The sequence below is a fragment of the Rhinolophus sinicus genome, linkage group LG13 (genome assembly GCF_036562045.2).
Source record: "Rhinolophus sinicus isolate RSC01 linkage group LG13, ASM3656204v1, whole genome shotgun sequence".
In the NCBI taxonomy this organism is placed as follows: Eukaryota; Metazoa; Chordata; class Mammalia; order Chiroptera; family Rhinolophidae; genus Rhinolophus; species Rhinolophus sinicus.
In genome coordinates, this window is record NC_133762.1 from 28,899,786 (window position 1) to 28,918,887 (window position 19,102).

General features: G+C 44.2%; 1 protein-coding gene across 1 annotated transcript; it reads right to left on the reverse strand.

Annotated features, from left to right (window-relative positions):
• Nucleotides 1-11,070: 11,070 nt before the first annotated feature.
• LOC109457029 (antileukoproteinase) lies at nucleotides 11,071-13,823 on the reverse strand. The gene is made up of 3 exons (XM_019749628.2): nucleotides 13,736-13,823; nucleotides 12,669-12,830; nucleotides 11,071-12,237 (listed from the first exon to the last, which is right to left on the reverse strand). The coding sequence occupies exons 1-3, from the start codon at nucleotides 13,818-13,820 to the stop codon at nucleotides 12,089-12,091; spliced, it is 396 nt and encodes a 131-aa protein (XP_019605187.2). The 5' UTR covers nucleotides 13,821-13,823; the 3' UTR covers nucleotides 11,071-12,088.
• Between the last annotated feature and the right edge of the window lie 5,279 nt (nucleotides 13,824-19,102).

A 19,102-nucleotide genomic window follows, 5' to 3' on the forward strand; every position in this document is an offset into this window, starting at 1 on the left:
CCTTTCACTCTTTAACAAGCAAATATGTGGAAAATTCCAGATACGCTCTTGAGTGTGGCATCCAGGAAGATAGAAAGAAACAGAAAGTGAGAAGTGGGGCAGATTCTCCCACTCTCATCCTCGTGTGAGAGGAATCAAATTGCCCTCTGGGCAGTATAAGGGAGAACCAAAATCCTGAACCTAAACCAAGCTAATTGACCTGCCAGTGATGTTACCTGGGGTAGAAGTCAGATTCTTCAGCTCTCTTATTGACCCTACTGAGCGCTCCAGCGAGGACTGAAAGCATCTGGCTTATCGGCGCTATCTATCCAGTGCATGCTAATTTTCTTTTCTTTCCCTACCAAAATTTACACCATTAAGAGACTTCTGCATAGAGGGATCAGTCGACAGTTGACTGTCTAGGTGGAGAATACTTTAAAAACTGAGTTCACAGGAAGTATTCACCGCTTGATAACGCATGGCTCTCTCATGTCTATTTAAATTTCCACAAACCTTCACTTTGAGGAATGAATGGGGAAATTTCAAGCATCGAGAAGTCACATGGTCTTGAGGAAGAGCTTGGGCTTTGCGGTTAGAGACGTCACTCTCTTGATAGTTAGAGGCAATCTATGCGGACTGGGTAGCACATAGATTAGGTTTAATCTATGGCAGCCATGTTTTGACACACTCTCACTGAGTGTTGATTACAGTGACTGGTGAGCTGGTTTTCCTCTTTGGTGAGCACTTTTCATGTTCCGGCACAGGATAGGCACTGGGGATATAATGGTGCAAATATTTGGGGGAAATAAATACTGTTGGTTGAGTGATATGTTACCTGAACTTTTGAGAAGGAAATTACCTTTTGCAATCAGTAGAGAGTCCCGGAATCTGAGAATTAGGGGTGCCTTACCTGAGGTCTCAGCGGAGAAGTCCACGTCTCTAGTTTCAGTTCCAGATTTAAATAGCATCTTTGCACTTGACCTCTTGTCCCCCTTTCCACCCACAAGGCTAATGGGGCCCCCATGATGTTCGGGGTTCAGATCAACACCAGAGACAGCCTTCTTATCAGCCTGACGACATCTTCCAGGCCAACTCCTTCTATTTCTTCCCTGCTAGTTGACCTCACAGTCTTGCCTGGGACAGGAAGAAGCCACCATCTGGCTGGTGAAGCAGCTAGTCTGTCAGGTGGTCAGTTTTTCAGGTAATAGTCATTCAGATAACCAGACAGGTGGCAGCCACCCATCCTGTCAGCACTGGACAACTGGTCACCTGCATTCACTGAGACCCTCATGTTAGACAAGAGCCAGATCTTACCCACAAGGCATACACAGGTCTCAGGAAGGAGGTGGTGGTCAGGAGATGGGGAGGAGATGATTCTTCCCGCTTAGGCTGGGGCAGGGGCTGCGTCCAAGAAGCGGGGATGTGGTGTGGAAGGTACAAGACCTCAGACCTATGGCTCTGCTCTCACCAGATCAGAATCCTGGGGAGTGTCCAGCGGTCTGTGAGCAAGGTCTGATGCTTGATACTGCCCTCCCCCCCACCCCGCCCCCGCCGATTACTGTGAGTCAAACAGCCAGTGCTTGTGTGACTTCAAGTGCTCCAGGGACACATGTGGGAAAGCATGTGTATTCCCTGAGAAAGGTCAGGATTCAGACTCATTGGAGAGTGTATGGCGGCAGCCCATTTGTTGACAGAGAAGCCGTTGGGGTGTCCCAAACCCGAGCTGGTCCACAGTCCCGAGCTGGGCAGAGGCTAAGCTTGGGTGCTGGAGAAACACTCTGGGAAGCTGCCTGCTGGGGGTGCTGTTGAACTAACTGGGAAGCCGTTTCCAGGAAGTCACCAGGACGCAGTTGGGGAGCATGCAGGACTTACACTTAGGAAGCCTGCTGGTGGTCCTTGGAACTCTTCTTGGAGCTGCCTGGGTGGGTGGAGGGGGTGGGTGTGGGGGGTTCCAACAAACCCGCCTGCTGGGTGAGCACCGCTGGCAGTATCATACACCAGTGCTGCAGCAAGAAAAAAGAAAGCACACCAAAACCAGCATGAGAAGATCCTTTTTCTTTTTCACTATTGACAAAACATTAACATTGCGCTGTCTGGCAAGGGAGAATGTTCCCACATTACAGGCCAGCGATGAAGGATGGATTTGCAGCTGACAGGTAATAAATGGAAAACTAGCACAAATAGCATAGAATAAAGAGCCCCCAAACAGTCCCCTACATATATGGGAATTTGATTTATGACACAGGTTGTTTTGCAAACCAGCAGGGAAAAGGGAGTCTTTTCGATAAATGGCCCTGGGACAAATTCCATAGTTTAAAAAAGAAGAAATAAAAGAAATTTGATCACTATCTCTCATTATATGCAAAGCCAATTCCAGCTGGGTTGTAGACTTAATATAAAAGGCAAAACCATAAAGATTTTAGACTATAATGTAGGACAATGTTTTCATGACTTTAGTGTAGAGAAACATTATTTAAAGAGAACACAAAAATACTATGAAGACAAGGAGTGGTAAATTTGACTACACTAAATTTAAAATTTCTGTTTAAAAAAAGGTACTGTTAAGAACATGAAAAGGCCAACCATCGGTGGGAGAAGCTATTTGCCATGCATGTCACCACCACAGGGCTCACATCCTGAATATACTGGGGTGCCAAAAAAAATGTATACACATAACTTGTATTCATCTTTTGTTATCGGTATATATCGAGTACTACAATTTTAATACAGTTTTTTCCTTTCTTGAGATATGTATACATTTGTTTTTGGCACCCTCTGTATATAAAAAAAGAACTATAACTAGATAAGTAAAGAATAGTTAACCTGGTAGAAAAATGCACCAAATATATGAACAGGCTCCTCACAAAAAAAGAAATGCAAATGCCCAATAGTCACCTTAGAGGTACACAACCTCATTACTAAGCAGAGAAATGCAAATTAGAACCCAAAATGAGACACGACTGCATATCCACCAAATTGGCAAACATGGAAACGTTTGACAGCACTGCATTGTTTTTCACAGGCTGAGGAGCAATTGGAACTGTCATCCACTGCCGGTGGGAAAGTCAACTGGGACAATTCTTTGGAAAACTGTCGGTCATGATGTAATAAAGTTGAGAAAACACATCATCTATGGTATAGCAAACCCCAAGTATAAAGGTATTGACGTGTATACAAGAGAATGAGCAGAAATGATCATAACAGCATCATTCAAAATAGCCAAAGTCTGGAAACAGCCCAGTTGTCCATCAGAATCGGAACAAAAGAAAAAGTATGGTATATTCACAGATTGCATGTAAAGGTAAATAAACAGCTACACACAACTTCAGACTATGATGGTGATTCAAAGCATACAGACTGTTAACATTTATATGAAGTTCAAAAGCAGCAGAATGAAAGTATAGCTTTGGGGGATGACGCTTATGTAATCAAACTATAACTAAAAGCAAGGAAGTGCTTATCACAAAAATCAGCTTACTGGTTCCCTTTGGTTGAGGGAAGGGCTTATGGCTGGGAAAAGGCACACAGGGGCTTCTAAGTCACTGAAAACATTTTTAAAATCTCAATCTGACATGGGATTTGCTTTATCATAATTTATTAAACTGCATATTTATGTTTTAGATGCTTTTCTTCCTGTGTTATATCTGATAGATTAAAAGATATGCAAATGAACATAGAGGCAAATTACATATCAATGTCTGTACATTGGAAATACAAATATTTATATTGGAAATATGAACTTACATCTGACAAAGAGAAAAACTGGTCAAAAAAATCTCGAGGACAATCTCCAAAGTGGGCACACATGCACACCCAAAGAAAAAGCAAACATTCTCTCGAGTGGCTGCAAATACTCTCTCATGGGGGACTAGCCTGAGTGTCTTAAACACAGGTTGTAGCTGGCTCCTTTATTAGATAAATTCACTTTAGGGGAATTCCTGGCTGGCGGCTGCAAGGTCTACTGACAGGAGAGGCAGAAGTCCCAAAATATGGGGACCAGCGCTTTCTCCTTTAAGGGACCCAGTTTCCCTATCTGTACATCACAGTGACTGGATGACATGACATCTGGGATATAAATTGAGCAAAATGCAGAAGTGCCAGCGAGATGTCTGAGTTGCAGATGGCAGAGAGGACGTTAAGAAGACATTGGAAATGATGTTGTGTTCCACCCCAAGTGCAAAGACAGAGAGACTGGGCTCAGAAAAAGGAAGGGCCTTGCCCACATTTTCGCAGGACATGAAGAGTGGGAGCAGAGCCAGAGCGGCCCCTCCAAAGCGCTCTTCTCCCTGACGCTGTCTGCTTTTCTGACCCTCAGGCCACACAGGAGCTGGGCGGAGGAGGGAGGTTGCTGCTATTTCAGGCTTGGTAGTGGGAACGTGAAGGCTGCCAGGTTCCAAAGAGGAGGAATCCAAGCCCCATTTCAGGGAGCAGCACTTATTTCAGGGAAAGACTGCCCAGATTATCCTGCCCTTCTCCGTCCCACCCCACCCTTGCACTGCCCAAAACACTGGCCATTGTTTTATCTTTCCCCTTGTCTCCTGGCAAGAAGCAGTGGATGTTTCAAGAAAACTCGCAGAGCATGGCCTTTCTGCAGTTTGGGGCAGGTGCTTACAGGTTTCCCGTGGAGCATGGATCCTTGCCGTTGGAGGGCTGACTGCTATTTCCCAGTGCATTTCTGAGAAAATGAGAATGCGTGTGTGGGTTTTACTGATGCCGGCATGTGTTTCTATGTGCTTGTTGTGTCTTTGTGGCCTACCTGCCTGTTACTCAGGGTGTGGGCCACAGACAAGCAGCATTGGCAGAGCCAAGAGCTTGAGAAATATGGCCTCTCTGACCCCATCCAAGACCTACTGAGTCAGAATCTGCAGTCTATGCTTCTTGTGCACGTCAAAGTTTAACAAGCTTGGCACCCCTGTGTGAGGGAGCCAGGACAGCGTGCACTCTATGGAGGTGAAAGGGTCGGGACTAAGCAGACAGGCGTGTCTGCATTCCAAATCTGGGTGTTTATAGGCACATTTGTGTGTGTCTCTGTACGTGAAGGAGATGTGTCTCTTGTTCAAAGGGGGAAGCATTTCCTGAGGGCTGACTGTATAGCCAGGCACCCTGTAAGTTCTTAACACGATTATTTATATTCTCTGCCTCATTTGATTTTTAGTAAAGGCCTCGGGTAAAGCAGAGAGTGAGGTTGATTTGTGTTGAAAGCCTTAAAAATATGCAAACTCTTTGACCCAGTCCATTTCACTTCATCTGAGCATCTATCTGAGCAGGAGAACCTGAAATAAAGCAAAAATGATTCACATGGAAGGATTTACGTATACACTGACTTTACAATAGGAACCAAGAACTGGGAGCACCTGGTTTGTCCAGTGGAGTTATAGAAATGGTGACATAACCCTGAAGTGAGCAACAATATGGCCATTAGCTGAGTTCAGCTAAACAATGTTTCCTGGGCAACCTCTCCATGCCAAGTGCATGCCCTATAGAAGGTTGACAGAGCCGACAAACACGGCCCCTGCTCTCATAAAGACCTAGATATTTATGAAGTTTGTATAACATTGGGAGATTGTGTTACAACATAAACCAGAAAAGAGGATATGAAATTATATGTACAGCATAGTCACAGTGAAGGGAAAAACGCCTTGAACGAGAAAGAGCAAACCACACCTTCCTCCAGACAGGGAGGGGGGAGGAGGAAAATGACTTTCCTGGAAGCTAGTCCTATTAAAGCCTTGCCTTGTTTTCTGTATAAACTGTTTCTTATTCCCCATAGATTGCAAGAGTCACAATTTGAAAGGAACAAAAGGCATACTTTGTGAAATAGCATCAACACTAGGTCCTTTGTGGGGAGCTTTGCAAATTATGGACAGTTTAAGAAAATGTTTCTCTTTCTCTGAGCAGATTTAGGCTATGCATTAGCTGACAACTGTTTATCCTGCAGGGCCTGTGTGTCATAGGAATAAGTCTGCCTGACTATCACCCGATCCAACTGATGCTCACTGGACATTCGGAAAAATAAAGATGATTGTCTGCAAGTCACAGCAGATGCAGCATTCAAAAGGACGAATTCTGTTATGTCAATGCCCACTCTGGATTATTCTGGGAACCTTGGAATGCCAAAGACCTCACTAGACCACCCTGCTGCACCCTTCTCTCTCCTCCAACAAGGGTTATTCCCCAGACTCAGGGAAATGCGTTGCCAGGGGCAGCCCCCGTGTCACCTTGCAGGGGAAGGAGCTTGAGCCCTGGAAGGAGATAAACGCCTGGGTTATACATAGAACACATGCTGAAAAGGCAATGGCAGGGTTTTTTCTGTTCATTGCTACTTATCTAATTTTTGACAATGATCACTCAAAAAAAATTAAGCTCTTACCAATGAATTAAAAAATATTTAGAGTCCAGAAATAACACTGGATTCCCCAATTCTTTTTTTAAGACTCTTTTTTTTTTTTTAAAGAGCAGAGTTAGGTTCACAGCAAAATTAAGAGGAAAATACAGAGATTTCTCATGTATCCCTCACCCCCACACAGGAATAGTTGACCCCACTAGCAACACCCCCCACCAGAGTGGTGAATATTCCATTGTCTGGATGTACCATCATTTACGCTGAAGGACATCTTGGTTCCTTCCAAGTTTTGGTAATTATGAATAAAGCTGCTATACCTATCTGTGTGCAGTTTTTTGTGTGGCTGTAAGTTTTCAACTCCATTGGGTAAATACACAGGAGTGTGACTGCTGAATTGTAGAGTAGGAGCATGTTTAGCTTTGTAAGAAACTGCCATATTATCTTCCCAAGTGGTTGTACCCATTTGTATTCCCACCAGGAAATAATGAGGGTTCCTGTTGCTCCACATCTTGTTTAGCCTTTGCTGCAGGATTTTGGCCACTCTCATAGGTGTGTAGTGGTATCTCACTGATCTTTTTATTTGCATTTCCCTGATGACATGTGATGGGGAGCATCTTTTCACATGCGGTACATCTTCTTTGCTGAGGTCTCTGTTAAAGTCTTTGGACCTTTTTTTTTTTTAACCCGGGTGGTTTGTTTTCTTTCTGTTGAGTTGTGATTGTAAACTTTGGACAACAGTCCTTTATCAGATGTGTCTTTTGCAAATAGTTTCTCCCACTCTGTGGCTTGTCTTATTCTCTTGACCTTGCCTTTCACAGAGTAGTTTTCAGTTTTAATGAATTTTTGGGTAATGATGACTTATTCTAATCATCCTTAGGTGAGGTTCCCTGGGAAACAGTCTCAGAGGCAGATGCTTATGTGCAGAGGTTTTCTGGGGAGTAGTCTGAGGAGCAACACATGTGAAAGGCAAAAGAAGCATGGCTGGAAAGAGGGAGAAGTGAGTTGTGATGCAGTTGCAATAAAGTCTCAGCCAACTTCAGGGGGAACGCGGGAGTGAGGAGGGACCTTCAGTGTCCCTAACTGAACAAGGGAGCTAGGCCTTTGAATCCCTACATCAACTAGTCAGTGGATACAGATTGGCCTGGGAACGAGGTGTAACCTTGGATGAAGCAGCCCAGGGAGGGACTGAGCTATGAGTGTCAGTAGCCAACGCTCCTGGCACCTGAAGGCATGAGTACCTCAGCCCTAAAGGGGGATCTGGACAGCACATCACGGCACCCACTCTATAATCTGAACAAAATAAGCTTGAAAAGAAAGCGAAAGAGTGTGGGGCTTGGAGATAAAGGGTACTCAGCTCCACCACTGACTTACTGAATGATCTTGGGCAACTCTTCTCTTGGGGCCTCAGTTCCCCATCTGTACATTAAGAGGGTGTTACAGGACAGACTACCTTTGACATTCTAGTTGCAGCTAATTGGGACAGCCATAAGTCACAATAGCCAGGTAAGCAGGTGCCCTGGAAGCTGACCACACAACTACAGAAGATGGGCTGGGGTGGGGACAAAAGGCTGAGGAGAACCTAGAATTACAGGGAGTTCATAGAACTGGACGGGGTGGCTCATCCTACCGGGGCTTTCCCTCAAAGTGCTTCTGTGACTCATTAGTTTGTATAAAAGCAGAACAAAGTGGGACTTTAAAGGGCAGCTGGATCATCCATTCATTATACAAATGAGGAGTCAAAGAACTTGTCCAACGTCACAGACTGAGTCAGCAGCAGAATTAGGAATCAACCTCGGTTATTCAAACGTGGCCAGGTGATTTCTCAATATCCATGTTTCCTGTACCTTGAGTCAAGGTTTGTTTTGGTTGGAAGACAGAGATACCCCCTCAAGCTAACTTCTCTGAAAGGAGAACCTCTTTGAAAAGAGTCAGACTAGAAAGAAGTGATTTGAGCACAGCACACGGCAGTGGCCGTAAGACAGGTTTAAAATGTATTCAGAGTATTGGAGGGGCAGACGCTCTCTTAGCATAGTAAGTTCAGAATCAAGGGACCCATGGAATAAAAGCATACTTCTTCATATAAAACTTGGGAGTCTTTCAGGGAAAAATTAACCTTGTGTTTCAAATATTTGATTTTAGATAAGCTGAAAGTAAGCTTGAGCTAGAGTGGAAGACAAAAAGCACTCTTACTCCTGCCAAAAAAGATGGGTTTCTCCTTCCCCTCTTCTCAGCCATCACCGATCCATCACACAGAATCAACAGACACTGAAGATTGAATTCACCCTCCTCCACCAAACACTGAAAGCATATGCAAGAGAAAATTGCTTAACATTAGTGGACCTGGAGAGTGAAAACAATCTATTCATATGTGGTATTCTTGTAGTGAGGTTTCTGGTTCTTCTCCTTTCATTTCCCACCTCCGTCCCCACCCAAACATGGACTAGAGACAAACACTTCCATGTGGGATCCGTGATGAAATGAGGCATCACATAGAACTCAAGGACAGGAAATGAAATGAAGCCATACAGTGGACTGAAACTGGACTCCAAACAGAGATCAGGACTGTATTATTCATGTCATAAACAAATTCCAAATAGTGGTGGCTTAACACAACAAGAATTTATTTCTTGCTCATGTCATAGTCCCAGGCAAGTGGGGAGGAGAGGCCGTGATCCATAAAGAAACTCAGGATCCCAGGCTCCTTCCAGCTACACCGCCTTCCAAGTCCTTGGTCCAGAATTGGAACACATCAGTCCCACTCACTTCATTGACCAGAACTCAGTCGTATAGCTATACTCAACTGGAAACGAAGATGGAAAATTCAATCTAGCTGTGTGCCCAGGAAAAAGCGAAGACTGTGAATAATGGTGGACACTAGGGTTAGTTATCTTTAGGTCTCTCTCTCTCTTGCTGTAGAGTCTCTCTTCTCTGCTTCAAACCCTGTTTATTCTTTTTCTCTACATTCCAGATTTATGCTTTCTTAGCTCCAACTGCCTGAGCCACCGGGCCAGCTCAACCAGTCCCATTTTCAATCCTTTTTCTCTACAGGAAGACATCATCTCACATTTGGTGTGTATCCTTTGGTGTATACTCATAAACAACTTGCCATTTTGTGTGATTCTTAAATATATACAACTACTGCATACTAATCTTTATATCAGTGATATGATTTCCCCAACAAGCTGTTTTTGTGATATGTCTCCATGTGGACTCATGCAAATTTATTTTAATTTTTCTACAGCATATCAAGGTATGAAAATTTAACCGTTTCACAAATGAGTGCCATTTAGGTTGGTTTCGGTTTCTGATTCTTTGGAACAATCTTGTAATAAAATCCTAATATGTGTATTAGGCTCTCATTGGCAAATGTTTAGTGTTGCCTATATTTCTGGAAGGAAAATTCCTAAATGATAGCTTATGTGCATTTTCAGTTTTATTAGGCATAAAGAATCATTCTTCTAAGTGGCTGTCCCAATTATATGCCCATCAGAACACTTTTAGAGTCTCTGAGAGTTTATATTATAGACTTTTTTTTTTTTAAAGATTTTATTGGGGAAGGGGAATAGGACTTTATTGGGGAACAGTGTGTACTTCTGGGACTTTTTCTAAGACAAGTTGTTGTCCTTTCAATCTTAGTTATGGAGGGCGCAGTTCAACTCCAGGTTCAGTTGCTGTCCACCATCCCTTGTGGGAATCGAACAGGCAACCTTATGGTTGAGAGGACGTGCTCCAACCAACTGAGCCATCTGGGAGCTCAGCGGCAGCTCAGCTCAAGGTGTCGTGTTCAATCTTAGTTGCAGGGGGTGGAGCCCACCATCCCTTGTGGGGGTCGAGGAGTCGATGAGTCGATGAGTCGAACTGGCAACCTTGTGGTTGAGAGCCCACTGGCCCATGTGGGAATCGAACCGGCAGCCTTTGGCATTAGGAGCACGGAGCTCCAACCACCTGAGCCACCAGGCCGGCCATATATTATAGACTTTTAATTCCTACCATTCTGATGGATGGAAAATGGTGTTTCTGGTTGTTTTCATTGGCTATTCCTGAGAACTAGTGAAGTTGAAGCTTTTCTATGTGATGTTAACCATCTATTGTAATAATACCTCGTTTGATTGCTTAGCTATTCATTTTCCTTTTTTTCTAAGAGCTTGATTTTCTTCCTGATTTGTAGAAATCCTTCACATGTTTTTCATTCTGTTTCTTTGTCTGGTTTAATTATCCCAAATATTTACTTCAAAGCTATGATTTATCTTTTAACTCTTTTGTGTTTATAATTTTCTATGTTGATGTAGTCAAATTTTTGGCCATTTTCTTAATTTTTTTGTGCCTCGCTTAAAAAAGCCTTTTTACCCGACATAAGTCTAGCACTTATTGTGTACCTACTGTATGACCATCCCTGGGCTATTCATTTCCCGTGTTATCACCTCTAGTTCTCATCACAACGGAATTGGCATTGCTGCTATCATTCCCATCTTATAGTTGACAACACGGAAGCTCAGTGGGACAAGATCACTTGCCCAACATTATAGAGCCAGTAATCTACAGATACAGGATTTAAACCCATATCTGCTTGACTCCAAACTCTCTCTTCTTTCTACTTCACAGGTTGTGGGAGAAACCCTGTGCATGCAGATGTTTCGTTCTTCATCTCACCCATCACACCGTAGACCAAACTCAATGAGTCAAGGAAGACAGAAATGTAGAGAAAACTTTGTACATTTATTTGTTCATTAATCAACAGACATTTCCTTTTGTGTGCCACGCCTCATGTTGGATGCTGGGCATACATAGATAAAACAGGTCAAAACATAGACCGCAAGGAAGTATTGGTTACAAAGCTACATCTTCATCAAGGTACTCTCATTTTCTCTAGGCTTCAGGGGTGGGGGTGGGGCAGGAATCCCCAGACCGCAGATACCAGGAAACCATAATGTTTTGAACTGATAAAAATAAATTTGTGGAAAGAAAATAAAGCAGAGCCTCAGCACAGGAACAATACAAGTGCCCCTTACATCTTTCCCCTTCTGACCACGCCCTAAGTCCCTTGGGATAAAGAGAGTACAAGAGAGCATGGTGCTGGAATAGTTGAAACAGTACTGGACTTTCATCTAGGAATCCAGAACAAATTCAGGCTTTTCACTGACTCTCTGCTTTAGTCTTCCCTCTGGTAAAATCAGGGCATTGGGCCTCCAAATCTATGCATCATACTAGGGTTTCCTGTGGGTCCAGATAACCCAACCAAATGAGGCCACAACCACAGCAATACTCAATGCACATAGGACTGCAATCTTAAAAAGTACTTTTACAGTTAGTATCTCAGTGGATATTAGGTTGGTGCAAAAGTAATTGCGCTTTTTAATTGCAAAAACTGCAATTACTTTTGCACCAACCGAATATAATTGTGTCCATTTTACAGATGAGGAAACTAAAGTTGTGGAAGATACAGTCAGTTGGTCATAGTTATACAGTTAGTCAGAGGAAGAGATGATATTAAAAGATAGAACTCGTGCAGCCTTGTGACATGGCTCCTTCCTCCTGGTTCATTCCAAGAATCCTTCCTTCCCACGACCCAGCACTACCAGTCACAAGTGACCCTGGAGACTTCTTGTTTAGAGAATAGGGGCTGAATATTGTTGAAGGGCAGAGGATCTGCTTGGTGGTGCGGGCTTCAGGGAGACGCTAAGCATCCCCCTTTACATGGAAGGCCACAAGGAGTTTGAGGCTGTATTAGGACGGGGGAATGTGAACTTGCCAGATCTTCTCCTTACCTCACACTGGCTTGACACATGAATTCCCACACATCCCCTTGCAGCACTTGAAACCCTTCAGGCAGTGGCTGTCATCCAGGCAGTCGTCTTTGGGGTTGAGCATCTTACACCGGCCAGTGACTACTGGACAATTCTGAGGATTGACCTCAACTGGTGAGAAGAAAGGCACTACTCAGAGGCTTGATCCCCTAGACACCATCCAAGCTCCCATCCCCACCTCTATCCCATGCATGGAAATCAGGTCTTGCCCTACCTCAGTACCCAAACAGAGTCAAGTGCATGTCTTGAAGAAGACTCCTTCCCACTGAGGAGGCTCCCAACAGTGTTGTAAATGTCTGACGGACAGATTGACTCATTGACTGACTGACTGCAGTCAATGAGTTGACTCACGGACTGGCCAATGGCTACTGGCTTACCTACTGACCAACTGAAAACCTGAGAATGCTGAGCTGGGAATGGACGAGGCCTGATTCTGCCCCATTATCCAGCCTAGTTCAGAGAAGCCCCCTCAACTTCTCCAAGATGCGTGTCCTCACATTCAAATTTCCCTGGTCCCCCTTTCCAGGACTCTACTTCCTCACCTGGCTTTGATGGTTCTACAGGATCCAAGCATTTGATGCCACAAATGTCAGGACAACATTTTTTCTTCTCTGGACACTGCCAGTCACTTTCGCACTGAGGGACTTCATAGATAAGGCACATCGCCGGTTGTATGAAGGGGCAGGCTCCATATTTAGGTTTTTCTGAAGGGTAAGAACAAAGGAAGGAGAAAGAGTTGATTCTGAATCATGACCACAATCCTGGACAAGGAACCAGCTTCTCAGGAGGGGAGAGAAAACCTAACCCAGGTGGCTGACCCCAAAAGAATGGAAGGAGCAGTTAGGATTCCAGTTTTAAGGCAGGTGTAGGGCAGTGGCAAGCTCAGCCAAGCACTCAACCAAGAGCCTGTCAATGGCCCAGGGAAGAAGATACAGATGGTGGTGTGCTGGTAAATGTTTTAAGAGGGAGATTTTGTAGCGTTCGCCAATTTCCATGGTGTAAATACTCCCCTCACAATTGATTTCAAGCTACCAATGTGATGTCAACTAGCCCACAAAAGTCTTGAAAATGTACCAGTCAGCTATTGCAAGCCAGTGTCAGCCAGTTCCAGGACTCAGCTGCATAGAGCTCATGGTTAGGGGTTCCTGGCCCAGGTAGAGGGAGAGATACACCCTGGCTGGGAGGGACGCAGAGAGGGGCAGTGATAGCAGGAGAGACAACTCATCAGAGATTGAAAGAAAGAGAGCAGATCAGCTGATAAGTAAATAGAGAAAGAGAAAGTGACCATCAAAAAAAGAGCTAGTAAGAGGAAAAGAGAACAAGTTGAAAAATTACACAGATGGAGATGAAAAGAATGCGATAGAGAAAACGACCAAATAGTAGAGAAGGCGCCGTAGAGAAAGAAACAGTAAGACAAGTACTGGGGTCAACAGGTCCATTTGGTGAAAGGTGGGTTTCTGGGAGCTCAGAAACTCTCTTGGTTGAAGTCTTCAGAGAGATGCTTGAAATTAGGGGCCATGGGCTGGACCACTGGAAATATGGCTTCCAGGTCAGCACCTGGGCTAAAAGAGGCCATGCCGAGAACCTGGATGGCCTGAGTCTGACTCACCTTTGCTAGCCCCTTCCACAGACCTCAACGTCAGGATTCCGAGGGCGAGGAGCACCACAAAGGTGACCAGGCTGCTGGGCTTCATAGTGAGAGCAGGTAGGGCAGAGGTGGCCAGGGCCTGCCTTTGCTCTTATACCTCTCCCTGTGGGTGTGGCCCAACCAGAATGGTCTTGGTCCTCCCAGCTGCTATTTCATAAGCAGGAAACTCAGGCAAAGACAGTGACCTTGCCATGTAGAGTGTTGGTGGCTCTTTTCTGCTCTAGGCAAGAACCTGGGCCCTAGGAAGGAAAATATAGAACTTGGAGGGGGATGTGTCACCAGAATGGCCAGGAGCCATTCACAAACACTTTAGAGAACCCTGAACCACCTGCCTTTGGGGTGAGAGGGGGAGGGAAAAAGGGAGATTAAAGGGCAGAACGGAGGGACATAAGGGAGCTTCTTAGAAACCTGGAACAATCAGTGAGATGTGGCCCTTCAATGAGCCTTGACTTTCCCACACTCCCCAGAGTCCCTCCCTTCCATAAGCATCAGCTGACACATTCACTCACTTTCTCCTGGCTTGTTTTGATATAATACCTGTAGTTCCAGGCACTCTGCGGGTCACAAAGGGGTTTCTCAAAGAATCCTTGTTGAGTAACAGGTGAAGTGGGAACAGCAATGAAAATCTCTTTGGGCCTAAGTCTTCCCAGCTGTGAAGTGGGGATAATAACAACTCACTAAGTTCCCGAGAAGGATTTGAGATAAAGAAGGGGAAAGGACATTGAGGAGAGTGAACACACTACCCCTTGGCATTGTGATTGGAAGTGAAACTGATGTGAAGCAAATCACATTGGAGCCAATTTTTCTGAGATAAACTAATAAGACTCTTTTCAGCAGTGAGTCGAACAGTCAGGTAGAAAAACAGCACCACTTAACAGGCTCAAAAATTTCTCCCACATCCCCAAATTAGTCCACTGCTCTCTCACGATTATAATAAAGGTTCTCATTTACTGACTATTAACTGCATGCAAGCCTATTATGGTGAAATAAAGAAAAAAAATGCATGGGATTCAGAAAACAGAATATAGGGGAGAAAAGAAGTGACAGCCCCCTCCCTCTGTGATGTTGGTGACAAAATCCCAAAGTGACAGCTGAGTACCAGAAATACAGGGCTGGCCACCAGCCCAGATTGAAGCAGGTCAGAGGGGTCTCGGAAATACATCTTCTGGAAAGTGAAATTAATAGATGCATATGAATACAGGCAGAAGAAATTTTGGCAACTGGAGGAGAATTTGTGGTTGAATAGGTGATAGCTATATAGAAAACCAAGCAAAGGTAAAACTCAACCATTTTTCACTTCAGAGAAAATAAAAAAGTTGTGCCAGAAAAGAAAAACAGTATCGTTTACTACACAGTTCAGCTGTGACAAGTGTTTACGTAGTCATAATAAAGTAAAGAATAGTACAGATCTAATCAAATTTATTGCATAATGTTGATGGGAGGGAGGAGGATGGAAGGGTGAGCCTATCGGCTAGAAGTGTTGAGAGGGAAGAGGTAGATGAAAATCTCATTTGCAATTGTGGAAGGTCAATAGATTATATCTAAAACGGAAAAGTCAAGATGTGACGTTACACAAATACTACTTAGAGACAGGGAGGTAAGTGCCAACATGATAAACTGAATGTGGTTTCTTTTCCTCTGGAGGTGAGAGTGGTGGTGGTAAGCAACTGCTGTTTTGCACAACAACCTTTGTAAAACTATGTGACTCTGCAGTCTATCTGTATGTATAACTCTGACTAAAATAAAGGAAAATGTTTTTGCAAGAAAGCCTATTATCTCACATACCTCACCATAAAGATGTACTACCACTCAGGTAAAGCACCATGCATCCAAGCATAAGCATTCCTCTTCTTTTTTTCTAAATTAAAGTTTATTGGGGTGACAATTGTTAGTAAAGTTGCATAGGTGCCAGGTTACAGTTCTGTAATATATCTGTAATCATCTATATATCACATTGTGTGTTCACCACCCAGAGTCAGTTCTCCTACCACCATATATTTGATCCCCCTTACCCTCTTCGAGAGCCCCCTCCCCCCTTACCCTCTGGTAACCACTAAACTGTTGTCTGTGTCTCTGAGTTTTTGTTTCTTCATTTGTTTGTCCTGTTCCTTTGTTGTTTTCAGTTTTATATCCCACATATCAGTGAAATCATAGGCTTCTCGACTTTTTCTACCTGACTTATTTCGCTCAGCATTATAATCTCAAGATCCATCCATGTTGTCGCAAATGACACTATTGCATCTTAAGGCAGCATAGTATTCCATTGTGTATATATACCACATCTTCGTCTTCCTTTGTACATAAGTCTCTCTCTCTCTCTCTCTCTCTCTCTCTCTCTCTCTCTCTCTCTCTCTCTCTCTCCCTCTCCCTCTGAGTTGGGAGCCCCTCCTCTATTCCCCATCTTGCCCTGCACTTACCACTTTCTTAATGATTATCACTGAGGATAAGTCCAGTTTATGGGGATGATTCTCCATGAGATGATAAGGTCCTAAAGAAGACGGACTGTGTCTGTCTTGTTAATTGTAAAATTCACCCAATTTAGTGTGCAGAGTTTTGACAAAGGCATTTAGCCGTGAAACCACCACCACAATCAAGACAGAGAACAGTTCATGACCCCACAAGATCCTCTTGCACCCTTTGTAGTCAATCCCTTCCTCTACTCCCAGCTCTTGGCAACTACTGGTGGGTTTTCTATCCCTATAGTTTTGCCTTTTTGAGGGTGTCATATAGATGGAATCAAACAGTATGTAGCCTTTTGAGTATGTCCTCTTTCATTTAGTGTAATGTATTTAAGATTCATCTATGGTGTTGGTCGTTTGTTCCTTTACAATGCTGAATAGTATTACGTTGCATGGACAGGTCATGGTTTGTTTATGCATCTCCCAGATGAAAGATATTTGGGTTGCTCCCATCTTTTGGTGATTATGAATAAAACTGCTATAAGCATTCATGTACAGGTTTCTGTGTAGATATGGTTTACATTTTTCTTGGGTCATATCTGGGAGTAGGATTGATAGGTAGTATGGTAAGTGTATGTTAACTTTAGAATAAATTGTTAAATTATTTCCAGAGTGTCTTACCATTTTCTAGTCCCACCAGTGGTGTATGAGAGATCTCATTTCATTGAGGTTTTATTGTTATTTCCCTAAAGACTAATGATGAAGTGATTATTTTCATGTGCTGGTTTGCCATCTGTATGTCTTCTTTGGTGAAGGATCTGTTCGAATGTTTTACCCATTTTTATTGGGTTGTTTGTTTTCTTCTTGTTGAGTTTTGAGGGTTCTTTATATGTTCTACATACAAGTACTTTATCAGATATGTATTTTGCCAATATTTTCTCCCAATTGGTGGCCTACCTTTCATTTCTTAATACTGTTTTTCAAAGAGTAGCAGTTTTTAAATTTGATAAAATCCCAATTTAAAAATGAATGAAGTCATCAATTTTTTCTTCATTATGCTTTGTGGTGTTGTGTCTGAGAAATCTTTGCATAGCCTGAAGTCGCAAAGATTTTCTCTTTATGCCTTCTTTTAGGGCTGCTTCTCCAAGCTTCTGCAGGCCATCTCTTTCCCAGGGCCCAGGTCAGAGAGGTCAGGCCTAGAAGTGCTGACCCGCAGGCCATCCTCTGAGGTTCTGTGCCTGGAGGATTGTGGGAGATAGTATTGAAGGGCTGGAGGTTCTGCTGAGGGTTACACATGAGGCAGCCCCTCGTCAATGAAGACAGTTTCAATGGATTTGGGCCACACTGGGGGAGGGTGATGTCAGGTGGGTCACAGAACTAAGCCTAGCCTTTCTTCTCATCTTCCTTAGGGACAATGCACCACTTCTTATACTTGCCCTTGTAATACTTAAGGCTGTGTCAGCTCTGAGCATCATTTTTGCAATAGTTTAGAGGGTTGAGCATCTTACGAGTGCCTTCTACCACTGAACACTCCCCAGCTTTCATCTTAACTGGAGACAGCAGGTCCAAAGCTTGGGACCCTCTTCTGTCTGGGACCACAGCCCAGCCTTATCCTGCTCCATAGAAGCCAACCTTTTCCTGCTCTCAGTCCCCAAATGGAGGCCTAAGCCTCTCATGAAGGAAGGCCTGATGGACTGACCCATGGCTTACCTACAGTCAGGCTGTCATGGGTTCCACTCACTGATCAAGTAACCAGTAAGATTGACAAAGTTGGCAGTGGCAGAGATCCGACTAGGCCTTGTCCCCAACCAGATTCAGAGGGAGACCTCACCTACATCCCCAAATTCTCCATCCTTGGAGAGTCTCAGTCTTTGCCCCTTGCTTGCAGATAGGACCCTCTACCCAGGTTCAGAACATTTACCAGATTCCTACACTTCATGCAACACACAGTAGGACAGCCTGTCCTCTCTGAGCACTGCCAGTCAGTCTGGCAGGAAGAGCTGGTCGACCTGGCACCACTAAAGGGTGACAGGAGGGCAGGCTCCAGCTTTCTCTTCTTCTGAAGACAGACAACATGGACAAGAAGGGAGGTGGATTTGACAAGTGCATGACAGGCCATCTTCCCAGGAGGTGAAAGGAGTCCCCCAGATACCAAGAGGAAGGCTGTGGGGGAGCAGTCATAACCCAGATGTAGATGAGGGGAGCGTGCCAAGGACAGCCTGATACGCGGGCAATGAAAAGTCTGTGACAAGCAGGCTTGTGACGTCTGTGCAGGGTCACATTCAGGTGAATGTCCCAGGGAAAGATAAGGATGCACAGAACAAAGAATGACAGAAAGAGAGAGAGGAGAGAATAAAGACAAGCCTATGAAAACATCACGACAAAAACTGAGAGTTAGCGACAGGACACAGAGAGAGAGAGATATTAAAATGAACCAGAAATTAAAAGAAAGCCAGATAGACACAGGGGGAATGAGATGAAGAATAAAAGAACAAAGTCAATGTCAAGAATGAGAATGAGACGAAGGATAACAGGGAGGTAGAGTGACCACGGCAGACAGAGGTGTTTCGTCAAAGGCTAAATGCAGGTGGTCCAGACACACTCCCTCACAAAGAACTTGGCCCCTATTTGTCAGGATCCCCTTTCCTGGGATGCTCAGTGGAAGGCCTTGTTGAGCTCTGGCCCTCGGAAAGGAAGAGGTGCTCACCCCCAAGCTCGCCAGGAATCCCTCCATCTCTGACCCATTCTGAGACATGGGACTTTAATTCAAGCACTGTCCTTTAGCCTGGCTGACGCTGTCTTAATATTGTACTGTATTTTGAGACTCTTCCTCCACAGCCCTCCAGCCTCCCTTTCTTCAGCCCTGCATCGGGGTCTGAGGACTCTCCTTGTCTTCCATTTACCCCTCACAGGCATTTTCCCCAATAAA

Excerpts from the sequence above, each read along its gene's own strand:
- LOC109457029 (XM_019749628.2), bottom strand. The coding sequence starts at position 13,820 with ATGAAGCCCAGCAGCCTGGTCACCTTTGTGGTGCTCCTCGCCCTCGGA. Across the intron at positions 12,831-13,735 it reads TGTGGAAGGGGCTAGCAAAG|AAAAACCTAAATATGGAGCC; the intron begins GTGAGTCAGACT and ends CTTACCCTTCAG. Across the intron at positions 12,238-12,668 it reads TGTAGAACCATCAAAGCCAG|TTGAGGTCAATCCTCAGAAT; the intron begins GTGAGGAAGTAG and ends TCTTCTCACCAG.